The following is a 12,918-nucleotide window of genomic DNA, read 5'->3' on the forward strand; positions in this document are numbered from 1 at the left end:
AAACATACGTTTCGTCATTATCATCATCATCACCTTTTAATGATGATGAAACTTTCATAGAAAAATGAAGGAACGTGTCCAGCCTCATACAGCTGGGAATAGACAGGTCCGGCGTTGCAACCCCTGCCGTCTGGCCCCTGGCCTCTGAACCATGATGCCGACTGCCCCTGTGGGCTTTGCTATAGCTGCCCTCTGGAAGGAACACTTGTCTCAGTCTTCTTCCTAACCACCCCACTGTAGCTTTGTAACCCTGATGCATGCAGTTAGTGGACCACACTTTGAGAAACATTGGCTGGAGTTTTGAAACCAGAGTAAGCCAGCACTGAAATGAATTCATTGATATTTGTGGGGTTTCGTAGAAACACACGTTTCCCTTACAGTGGCTGCTGCATTGCACTAAGCAATCTTTTTAGCCCACCCTGTGCTAAATTGCCCTGCGGCTCCCCACAGGGCGGCAAGGACAAATACCCTGGTTGCTAGGCAACAAACTGGCATGCATCTCATTTAAACACATGGAGTTCAATACTAATTTTGAATTGTCCCTCTACACTCTACTTTGACAGCTCTGAGCCTCTTCGGAAAGGCAGTAGGCATTCTTTCCTTTTTAAAATAAGAGTATAGGTGTATTTAATATCCACTAAAGCACCTCACACTTACGTTAAACTAACACAAGTCAGAGTTCAGCAACATTCTCTCTATATATTTGGAACATCCTGTGTTATAAGTATTACTACCTCATTTTACAGCCTACGAAGCAGGTCCTGAACAATTAAATATTTGCTCAAATACATACAGAACCAGAATTAAGCCCCTGATCCCTCTAACCTCATGCTCCCTCTAACCCCATGCTCCACACTCTTACCAACTTTGCTACCTCTGACCCTTTGAAAAATGCCTTTAAACCATGCACTTAATAGCCTGACCTAATGGGGATATTTCCACTGTCCACAAGGGAATATGTCCTTCATTTTGACAAGCATTTAACCTTTTTTGCCTCAATTTCTCCATCTTTAAGTGAGGATATTAATAGTGCCGATGCTGTGTTTCTAAAAATAAATATAGCAATGGTATGAAAACACTTGGAAAATAACAACTGGGGAGCCATGTCTTTATCTGATCCTCATAAATGACTTAAAATCAACATCTATAACCATAAAAAGTATGAAACACTTCTGTGATAAAACAAGCACCACTTCCTCCCACTGGGGGTCAGGGGAGCAATTAAAGGGATCTATGAATAGGATGCAGACTTCTTAAGCAAAACTTCTGTAGCAAAGTTTTCATTTTAATATACACAAAACACTAAGTAACAGTAAGCTCTCGGTTTGGTCTCTCTTAACAAAGAAGTTGAGAGAGCAGAGAACTGAGAATAATACAGTGGCCCAACAGAGAGCAAGGGTCCAGGGACCACTTCACCTGAATGGCTGAGAGAGATACTGAGTACTAAGGTAGCAAGTTACTCTGCCAACAAAGCCCCCTGTAATTTCTAGGAACCAACCTGCCGCAGGAGTAGAATAATGAAGAAGTGAGGAGTCAGTCCGAATTCAAGAATCCACGTCTCACTTTGGTCAAAGGCACAAGACACTTGAGGACTTAAGAGTTGTGGAAACGTTGAAAGAATGGAAGCAAAATATTTATATATACTTCTGTACCTGAGTATGTCTGTATACACACACATGCACAGAATGATGAGGTACTGTCCTCATCCCGAAAGTACTAAGTTACTGAGGCAAGGACAAGTTCGGATTTTAAGCAGCGTTTCCAGACCAGTAATAGTTGAATTCTCCAGGAAAAATATAAAGTAGATAACTAATAAGGACCTACTGTATAATACAGGGAACTCTACGCAATACTCTGTAATGGCTTATATGGGAAAAGAATCTAAAAAAGAATGGATATATGTATATGTACAACTGATTCACTTTGCTGTACACCTGAAAGTAATACATCATTGTACATCAACTAGACCCCAATACAAATTTTAAAACAATAATGAAAACAGGACCCAAGACTGAATAGGGAAAACAAACCAGATTCAAAGAAGACAGGATAAATGTTGTTGAAATCTCTAGGCTTCCATAGAAAGTGCACACTAAAAACCAGGAGCAAAAATGGTTAAGATCAGAGCAGGACACCAATTTCATCCTGCGGAAAGCTGCAGGATGTTCACAGGTCTCACACACACACACAGATTCTTTACACACACACACACACACACACACACACACACACACACAGATTCTTTAACTAGCTAACATCTATTGAGGCTGCCTTAGAAGGGAATATGGAATGAATTACTTCCCAAGTTTATTTTACTATGGGGAAATTCTGTTTCCCCCCAAGTATCTTGAGAAATATATTTCAGAAATGCTGATGTATTGTAAATCTGATGGAAGGAAATCATCAGGAACTAGGGGCACAATACAGCTCAAGTCAAACAGAATCAGCTCTTGGGTGAACTTTGACATGCATTTCATTAAGGCAGATGGTGAAGAAGAGAAAGGGAATATTAAAGCCTCTGAAAGAGCAAATTAATTGTTTCTTTCTTTTTATGGGCACATCCATTCTTAATTCTTATCATTAGTGTCAAAAATGTCTACCTTTCTCCAGGGTAAACCTCTTACAATATTAAGACACAATCCCAGATACACCCAGTGATGGGAGTTCTATAGATTTATCTTCATGCAGCAAATTGTAAGTATTAACAAGGTTAATTTCAAAGTTGGAAGTAAATAATAATAATCATAAAGCTCAGAGTAACACCTTTTTCAGCCCTTAAATTTCTCCTCTCAATCCCCTATCCAGTTACCAGATTATGTTTTCTCGTGTCCTAGAGGTAAGTGCAAATTCAGTGACTTAAACAAGCTGCCCCTTTAGATATACACAGAAACTGCTACTCCCAGTCTAGCTGGGTGGAGTTGATTATCTTTACTAATAGTTGAATTCTTTATGTAGAAAGTTCCTCACTTGCTGATTTATATTGTTACTGTGGATTACATACAAAGTATATGAAATAAAGGGCCTTGTCCACTGCATGAAAGATTGGACTGGGTTTATTGTTCACCAACATTTATCACTTACTAAGCTACTGATACCACCTGGATGTAACATAGTCAAGGAGCTCAGCACCAGACGGGAAATGACAGACCTGTGATCAGATTTTTGCAGAACAACTAACAAGAACCCTTGGAGTGTTACTGTAAAATAGAGAAACAAGGTCAGGTTCACATGTTAGAAAAAAACAACTAAAGGCAGACCAGAGAGTGGATTGGTTGGCTCGTGGGGATGAGTAACATTGAAGGGAAGTTGGACAGATAGGAGACTATTTATTTTAATAGCCCAGCTGGGTTAAAGATCTGTGCTAACGTATGGCAGCATGGTTGTGGTGACAGTAAAGAGCTGTTAAAGAGACAGAATTGACAGGAGTTGGTGACGGAAAAGAAAGTAAAGGAGAGGACTATATTGGCAATGACTCCCACGTTTCTGTCTTGGGCTATTAGCCAGATAGTTGTGCCGGTAATTTAAATAAGGTCCCCAGAAGAAAGTACAGATTGCTCAAGCAGGGATGGATGAAGCAAGTGAGGTAATCTCTCTGGCCGACATGCAGAGAGAGATATCCAAGAAGAAGATACATATATAGGTCTCAACGTAGAAGGAAAGAGTAGGCACTGGCTCTGGATTTGAAAGTTGAAGCTTTGAGCCTGGAAGAGCTTGTCCAGGAATGCCACGAGGCAGGTCCCTGAGTGATGCTCCCACATAAGGGGCTGGCAAAGAGGGCCCAACACAGGAGGTGGAGATGGAGTGGACCCGGAGGTAGAAAGAAATCAAGGAGAGATTGATTTCTCAGAAACAAAAACCTGTCAATAGCGAGAGTGAGCCAATGGCGTAAAATGCCAAAATGTGTCAAGATTGGGTAATTCACTGGATTGGGTAATTCAGAGCCATTGGTGGTTCTTTAACAGAGCAGTTTCAGAGGCTTTGATCACAACCCGATTACAGTGGGTTGAACACTGAAGAGATGCAAGATATATTATCTTATCAAAGAAAGTGCTAGTATATTGTTGTCCCTTTTCCCTAGAAAGTGCTTTAAGGGTAAACCCAGTAAAACTGTTGGAACTCTTCAGGGAGAATAAGCTATGCATTCTGAATTTAAAAATAGCTCAGGAGACTGTTAAATACTGTACTGAAATATTGCTTAATTGATTAAGAAGCAAAATTTTGTAACTATGAAAAACAATATATGACCAAGTGAGTATAATATTGAAAATGAATTTCTTCTTCCTCATCTACCATTTGGACCCAGACAAGTGGCATTCAATTAATTCGAGAGAAAATTATAAATAGTCAAGGTAGAAGCTGCATCATGTTGAGAAGTAAAAGCGATTTTAAGCAACGTGGATCCTAGGCATTTCAAAGAAAATGATGACAAGAGGAAGGCTGGCCATGATTTCAAATGTATTTCATGCTGCCCCGTTTTGTTAACTGAATGAAACATATCTAAAAAGAATGAAATGTATCTTTTCTGAAGAAAACACAGGGAATTTCACTTGTTCTATGGTTGAAATAATTTTATACGCTTTATGTTTAATTCTGGACTGCCTGTTGTGTACATTGACAAAGAAACCATTCTTTTAACCAAAATGCCTTTGGACTTTATACAAATTGTTTGAATCTCATATGCAGAATAAGGTGCAGTTCATCACCCAGAAATAAGAATGAGTCTTTCAGTAAATGATTCTGAGGTGGGCTTTTTTTTTTTTGCATGTATAAATAAATAAAGTAAAAATGAATGCCGTTTTCTGATTCTGAACCATTGGGCAGCAAGTGAGTGATTCTAATGCATTTGTTTAGATCAGAGCACAGTAAACATAGTTTTCTTCAATCTAGAAGTAACCCCTCTGCTGTGACATCAGGGGTACATGCACAATTTCAGTTACTGGAAGATATTAGGGAAAATACAACTATAAAAATTTCTCCAAATTAAAAAAAAAAATCTTAACCCTTTCTTAATAAAATTAGTGCAAATAAAAGATTTTTGGTTTTGTTTTGAAGAAGGAGGCTCTTAATTCACTAGTGAAGGTCTTGCTGGAAGTTAAGGGACTTTTCATTTTGTGTGTACTTTTTAAAAGTAAATTTATAAGTAAAGCCATATTTATTTTGCAACTTCAAGAATTTAATGGAAAAATGATATCAAAATCTGTTGTCCTATATATAGTTTAGTCTTAGATGTAAAGATTTTTTTCTATCATAGTCAGAACAAAATGGATCACCCTATTTTTTTTAACACTAAATGTATGACAGTAAAGATAATAAACGTACAAATGTTGATTAAGGTAAATTCAAATGCATTTACTCTTTAGTAGCATTAGGATAAAATGTATATGGAAAACACTGTTGAAAACAATGAAAACAAAATATTTTTGTGTTTCACATTAACCACCTTGAATAAATTTATTTTCTAGTCTGTCACATCTCTAGAATAATAGTCTTGTTTCCAAACATGTAAAATGGTTCCCATTCTAAATTGGCTTCCTCTAATCTTCTCCACAATAAAAATCATCCTACAATGTTTGGTGGTAAGTGAATAAAGACAGAAATATAAGTCGGGGACCCTGGAGTATAAAAATTTTTTAAAAAACCATCATAAGTTTGAACCTAAAATTTCAGTTTCATTGAATTACAGCCCAGATTTTATGACTTACATGAAAAGAACAAGTAGATCATAATATTATCAAGGTTTTTTTTAGTACCATCCATTATTTATGTCCTGACAAAATACTTGTGACATCTAGCTGGGCAATTAGAGTGTAGGTCCCCAGATTGGGCACAGGTGTGACTTATGAAAGTCTAATTTTAAAGTTTGTTCAGTTGCCTTAGTGCAATGCATTTTTTAAAGACAAACCAAATACCTTGATTCACTTTCAATTTAAAATCAACAAAGGTAGCAATTTAGGCTACTCTATAATTCAGACACAGTAGTTTAAAAATGATTTACAGTTATGGTTGGCATTTGATGTGACTTTCTGTTTTACATGGTATATGCCTATTTATACACATAGTAACACTATCTAATATCAAGTAATATTTTTAAAAAACAGACTCAAAAATCTATTAAGTAAGATTGTACCATGATTTCTGAAACTGAATCAGATCTAGAGTTACATCACGTATTTTGTCCAAACTCATTTTCATTTCTCTCCCAAGAGTGTAGTATAAGTTTTAAAAGATCAGTAACTGTTCAGCTTATTTTCATAGTACAGAAATTAATGATTGCATTTTAAAGGAATATATAATGTGGTCAAGTTAAATTAAAAAATGTTTTCAGTGCCTTTTCCTTTCTTCTAAAATATCGGTGTATTTATTGGGTGACCAATGTCCTGATTTGCAGGAAGTTTCATATTCTACCTGTTGGCCTGGCTAATAGCATCTCCTTTCACTTTGAAGTGCCTCAATGTGGACAATAAATTATTCAGCCACTCTTTCAATACATAATTTATCTGAATTCACTTAACTTCGTGATGCTGCATTTTTTTAACATTTATAAAATAGCCATAATTACTTCTAAACTTTGTAAAGAATGGCATTAATATGAAAATCACCACCATCGTTTTACAAATACAGAATTAATCCCATTGGTGACTAAGGGCCAAAAAGAACACCGTTTGTGGTTGCATAAATATTTCTGGCAAGAAAGTAGTCATGTAATTAAATAATCTCTATAGCCAGAAAGAAAAATAATTTTGCATCTAAAATGCAATCTATTACCTGCTTGTTACTCTGTAGCCAGAATCTAATAATCAGCCTTTTTAAGAGATGGACAAATTACATTGCCAAACCTAAATTGCTATTTGAGGTAGGTGACATGATTTGAATTGATTCTGGTGGTCCTCTAAAGAGGACGGGAAAAGGGGAAAAATGATATGTTTTGTTTAGAGTATTTTAGGGTATGCTTTATAGTTGCCCAATCTTTTCAAAAGTATTTAGATTTTTAGAACTTTTAAGGTGTCCTGTTTAGTTATTTCTAAAGGAAAAGAAAGAATATAGAAGATTCATTCATTCAACACATATATATTGAGTTTCCACTATCAGTAAAACCCCATGCTGTAGTTGATATGCTCCCTGCTCTTTTAAAAGGATGTGCCTACTTACAGGGAAGCTGGAGGGTCACCTCAGTTACTAGAGTTCCCTGTGTGAAGCTGGGACCCTAATGCTTTCAGTTCATAGGCAGACAGTATGACAAGGACAGAGTCACACTGTCACCCCAGTGGAATGATGCATTTCAAGGCCCCCTCTAGAGATTCGGATTCAGTGAACCCCCCGTGGGACCCAGGAACCTGCATTTTAATTAGCAAGCTCCATGGACACAATACAATTTGGGCAACACTATCCTAATGATTTAAAAGCCTTTGACTATGTTGAGTTGGCTCAATTTTTTGTGTGTCTAAACATGTAACAGGCAGAGATGGCAAGATAAAGGCTGAACAAGCAAACATAATAAACAAATAAAATGTGAACCGGGGCATTGCTGTTTGGAAAAATTAACCAGCTCAGCAAATGTTTGCTGGATATTCAGTCTTCATCTTTGAAGCAGACTGTGGCAGTGTCCCTTTCTCAAGGGGATAAGAAGTGGGTAATTTAAAATCAGTGTTGTGAGATAGGTACTTTTTAGGGGGGAAATGGAGCCATTGCCTTACTAAAACAAGCAGAGTTGTAGCCTGTGACTTTGAATTTGCAACAGGTCATTTCAGCTTAGTTTTTGGACAAAGAGGAATTGTAGTTATAACTATAATAGATCTTAATGATCTTCTTAGAGCGAGTGTGTGGGCTGGAACAAAGAATGGCGAATAATTTTCTATGCGTAACATTTCCAAAATGCCTAACTCTGTAGGAGAAATGTTTATGTGTTTGTAAAATGCACTGGCTTTCTCAGAATCGGAGAAATCACAGGTTTACAAGGATTCTTAAGGGTCATCTAGTCCAACCCTAATCCTCATCTACCTACCACCAGATACAAGAAACCTAACAAATAAATTCAGAAGGAATTTGATTAAAACAGAACGCTATGAGAAAGAGGCATGGACATATATACACTACCAAATGTAAGGTAGATAGCTAGTGGGAAGCAGCCGCATAGCACAGGGAGATCAGCTCGGTGCTTTGTGACCACCTGGAGGGGTGGGATGGGGAGGGTGGGAGGGAGGGAGACGGAAGAGGGAAGAGATAGGGGAACATATGTATATGTATAACTGATTCACTTTGTTATAAAGAAGAAACTAACACACACACACACACACACACACACACACACACACACACACACATACAAAAACAGAAAGCTATGATCATCAGAGCTAAGATAGCTCTCCAAAACTGTACTTGAATAAATCAAGAAAAACAAGTTGTTATTATCAACTATCATGAATGTGATTTATAGATTGAGTCAAACTTGCTGAGAAAACCGATTTTTTAAAAACAAGTATTTGTTAATTACTTACCCTCTGTTAGGTGCTTTATAGGAATCGATCCTAATGAAGGTGGTATTATTTAGACAGATAAAGAAATAGATATTAAATCGCTTAATTGAGACCTCACAGTTAATACCAAAATTCAAAACCAGGTTTGCCTGACTCCAAGACAGAAATAGAAATACCATAGAAAACCTCTGGAATGGTGGTCCAGATGTGATTTTTTTTTAAAGGCTTCAAAGTCTGCAAATATCAAACAACCATAAATTAGTTGAATAGACTTTTTGAGTCAGACAAATCCAGTTTGAAATCCTACTTCTATCACATGTGGGATCTTGGGCAAAAATCTGAGGCTCTCCTTGCCTCTGTGATCTATAAAATGGGAATATACAATCTCATGGAGTGCTTATTAAGATTATATGTAAAGCACCTACTAGAACAGCATCTGACAGGCATTTGCCACTGCCAAAACAAAAAAGAGGTAGTTCTTTACTAGGCTGCACTATTATAAGAAATAACCACCTTCATTTCTGGTCAGTGCAATTCAGGATTAACATATCTCAGGTTTGGTGAAGCCTGTGGCATCTCGTGAACAGTGTGTGTAATATGCATGAATGTTTATCGCGGTTACACATAGCTACTATCCCTAGCAAGACAGGGCAATAAGACAATGCACATTTGTCCCATCGAAACCTCCAGATTAGGAAGTGTAGCCATAGATATTATGAGAGAGAAATTTCTAATCCAGTCTAATATACTGAGTGTTCAGTTGCTAAATCAGAGATCCTAATAAATAAAATGATTTGCCCAAAATCATGTTGGAATTCAGTACTAGTCCCAGACCAAGAATAAAGCCCTGTAGCTCCTGGTTCAGTGCGGTACCCTCTGTTCGCATTTTTTTTGTAAAGAATATACGTTGGTTTGGCAGTTTTTTATCAAGAATCTTTAAAATACTTTGAGTACTCTATCCTAAGAAAATGATCCAAAATGGGTCAAACTTGGGGGAGAATGGGAGGACCAAATTCATGAAGAAACACTCTGCAGCATCTTCTTCTACAATGGCACAAAATTTGCAGTAGCCATAGTAACTGCTCACTCTGTCCTCTTCTATAAGTCTTTGCTCAAATGTCACCTTCTTTGTAAGACTTACCCTAACCATTCTATTTAAATTGTCCCTCCTTCCCCAACTCTATCCATCCCCCTTCTTCTGCTTTATTTTTCACATGACACTTAGCATTTCCTGATACATGACGCAATTTACTTATTTTTGTGTTTGTTGACCAGCTCTTCACAGGGGCACACTTTTCAAGAGGGCATGAATTTGTGTCCCTTGTTCACTGATGTATTTGCATCACCTGGAAAAACGCCAGGCACACAGTATGGGTTCAATAATGTTCATCGACCAAATTAATGAATGAATGGTTTCCAAAACTAAGAGACCTGGTTGGTAGATTAGTGTATGAGACTTTATTCTACTTATTTAAAGTGGTCATAAAATTTAGAAAGCAAAAGTTAAAAAATCTTTAGAATATGCCTTTAAGTGAATAAAAACAATATTCCAATTCAAATATATACTTAGAGGAGAACTAGGTAAAACTACGCACCAGAAAAAAAAAAAAAGATTGAAAGGGAATGCAAAAAAGGGGTGGGTTTTATGCCTTTTGTTTTCCATTGTGTATCGTTTGAGAACTACAGGAAAGTGTAGAGAAAGGAAAGTAAGTGAGAGAGGGTGGGAAAGAGCCGTGGTCATGAACGTTTTGCCCTCTTGGGTTGCGATGCTGCGGATCCTTGTACTCCTTGCCTGAATTCCTGGCATCTTTATCAAAAATGAAGATGGAACTTTTTAGCCAGGGAGCATATCAAGGTCCAGTTTTCCTTTTATTTCCAGAAACGTGTGGTTTGCACAGTTGGCTCAGGCATTGGCAAGTTAAGAAATTTAATTTTAGCTAAACATTAAGTTTTGTTCACATTCCTCCTCTCCATCCAAAGTCGGTACACATCCCCTGAATCCTCTTTGACTGTTATCCACATCCATTTGTCTTGTTGCTGTTGTTTTTAATCTCTTCTTTTCTCCTGTCCCCCTGCCGCCATCCCGCCACTCCTGTCTTTGTCCTAGTCTCATACATTGTTTGCCCTCAGTCCCCATTTGCGTCGGGGTGTTTCCCTGAACAGATAAAGCTATGGTGCTGAGGAAGTTCAAGGCTAGAGAAATCCAGTGCAGCTAAGGACCCCTAACCCTTCTCCCTGCCTTTCCTGTGCCTCTTGAGCCAGGTGCCCGCACCCTGTGTTCTCCACCCACCTTTCTACACCCCGCTGTGAGCCACTCCTTCCCACTTTCTGTTTCTGCAAAGACAGTGCCCGTGCTTTCTTTGCTCTAACCCTTCCACACCTTGAGTAATGACTCTCCTGAAGAGCTCTCATTTGCTGTCCCCTTCTTGGTTACAAAGACAATCAGAGGTCTTATCTCTCACATTGCAGTAAGTTTATTACTCCTCATTTTTTCCCACTAATGCTAGAGGACAGAGTCTCCTTATCATCCTGGTGTTGCTGTTTAATCCCCAGATTTATGTCATTTTAGAATCTAAAGGAATCTTAAAAGCCATTTAGTGAAATCCCTATTACCACTCTGTGGTCAGTACTGTGACAGGCACAGGGTCGGTGTTTGGGAAATATTTGCCGTGAGTAACTACTGTAAACTCAGCCATCATGAACCGCTCTAAGATAATTCTTTTGTGCTATTAACATTGTTTTTTAAAAGTTTTTTGGTCATCTTTTATTCACATATATATTCACATATATTTATAAATTCACACATATATATCACACATATATTCACATATATTTATAAAGTTGATGAATAATCAGGGAGAAGGTTAGACTCAGAAGGCAATGAGGTAAAACTGAAAAACTCATTTCAGGCTGACAGCAGGGTTGATATAAAGAGGAAAAGGATAGGTTACTGATGCAAGAATAAGAAGAAATGGGCTAAAATTATGATGAAAGGATAGCATATAAATAATAACATATTTCACTGCTAAGAACTGTTACATAAAGGAAGGCTTTCCAAGGAAAGCTGAAAAATGATGATACTTGAGGTTAGTGACATATCCGGTTATGATTCAGAGGATGATTAAATTAGGCTTTCCTTAATGGAGAAAAATAGAATAAATATGTTAAACAGTTCCTCCTCTAGGAGTCTGGGAAAGGTTAGATTTTCCTTTCACTGGAAAATGAAATGATTATAATGCTCACGCCCCTTCTCTACCTTAAAATTGCTAACACAGCTACCTTAACATTAACCCGGAGATTACGAGCACTGAAGGCACTGTGCTTCTTTATCAGGACAGCTGTTCTTTGAATGATCATTTTTAATTGCCATTGTTTTCCTTTCAGGCTTGTAAATTTTACAGCTCCCAGTGGTATGTGGTCAACTACAGATACGAGCAGTATTCTGGGGACATTCGACAGTTACCTCGGTAAGAACCTGTTATGATCACTTCTTGGGTTTTTCCATATGTAAGCTGTGTTCCCTAAATTCTGCCACTGTTCATGAATACATGTACGTTAATCTAGTATCAAGGTGTGTTTTACAAAATTTAAAAGTAAAAGTCACGATGGAACATTTTGTTCAACAATGTATTGCTTGTAACCTCACAGAATTGGGGTGAGAGACACATACACTCATTTAGGTTTTGAACAACGTTTGAAAGTACCATGTCATTCTTTTGTGAGCTGTGTTTTCAATAGCAGATACAAGAGAATTTAAAAAGTAAAATTTGGACCAGAAATTTTTTCTGACAATGTTCTGTATATAGCATTCAGATTTGCCATTGGTTTCATGTATTTTCACTCTGGGATATCAAAGGGCATGAAAGTAAACATCCACAGGAATGATAAATGTCTAAGAACAGCAAAAAGGAAAAACAAACACCTACTATTTTCCGGATTATGGGGAAATAAAGTCTTTAGGAAAAGGTGATATTGTTCTGCAACTGCCCAGATGTCACCTCTATAAAGAATTTGCTCACCTGACCAACTGCCTGACCTCGTGTAGTCATTTATTCTGTATCTGTGTCTCCCACCAAAGTTAACCCCCCCCCCAAAGGGCAGGGACTCCTCCTCACAGAATCCCCTGCAGGCCTAGGAGAATGCCTGGCACATAGTAGGTGTGCAATAATTACTTATTGGATAAGTAAACTGAGAGAGTAACAAATTTTCAAATATAATAATCCTGGATGGGCTTGGAGCTGCTTAAATTCAAAGAACTGCAAAGAACTGGAATCTCCCAACACACTGGTTCATCAAACTAAAATGATGTGCATCATCCAGAAAAAACACTTAAGACAGTCAAAAGTTAATTTTTTATTAACGCTTCCCTCAAGTGAAACTTTGAGGTCATACGCATTGCATCTAACTTTTTAATGGACACATGGTTTAGATTTGGGCACCACTT

General features: G+C 37.6%; 1 protein-coding gene across 3 annotated transcripts in view; it reads left to right on the forward strand.

The window, feature by feature from the left end:
* Positions 1–12,918, forward strand: part of DOCK10 (dedicator of cytokinesis 10) — a 277,694-nt gene that overhangs the window by 143,284 nt on the left and 121,492 nt on the right. For all 3 annotated transcript variants that reach the window (XM_060151258.1, XM_060151257.1, XM_060151259.1), the window contains exon 4: positions 11,859–11,941. In XM_060151258.1, the coding sequence (XP_060007241.1) occupies positions 11,859–11,941 (83 nt within the window). The remainder of the gene's footprint in view (positions 1–11,858; positions 11,942–12,918) is intronic.

This window comes from Lagenorhynchus albirostris, chromosome 6, assembly GCF_949774975.1.
Source record: "Lagenorhynchus albirostris chromosome 6, mLagAlb1.1, whole genome shotgun sequence".
NCBI lineage: Eukaryota > Metazoa > Chordata > Mammalia > Artiodactyla > Delphinidae > Lagenorhynchus > Lagenorhynchus albirostris.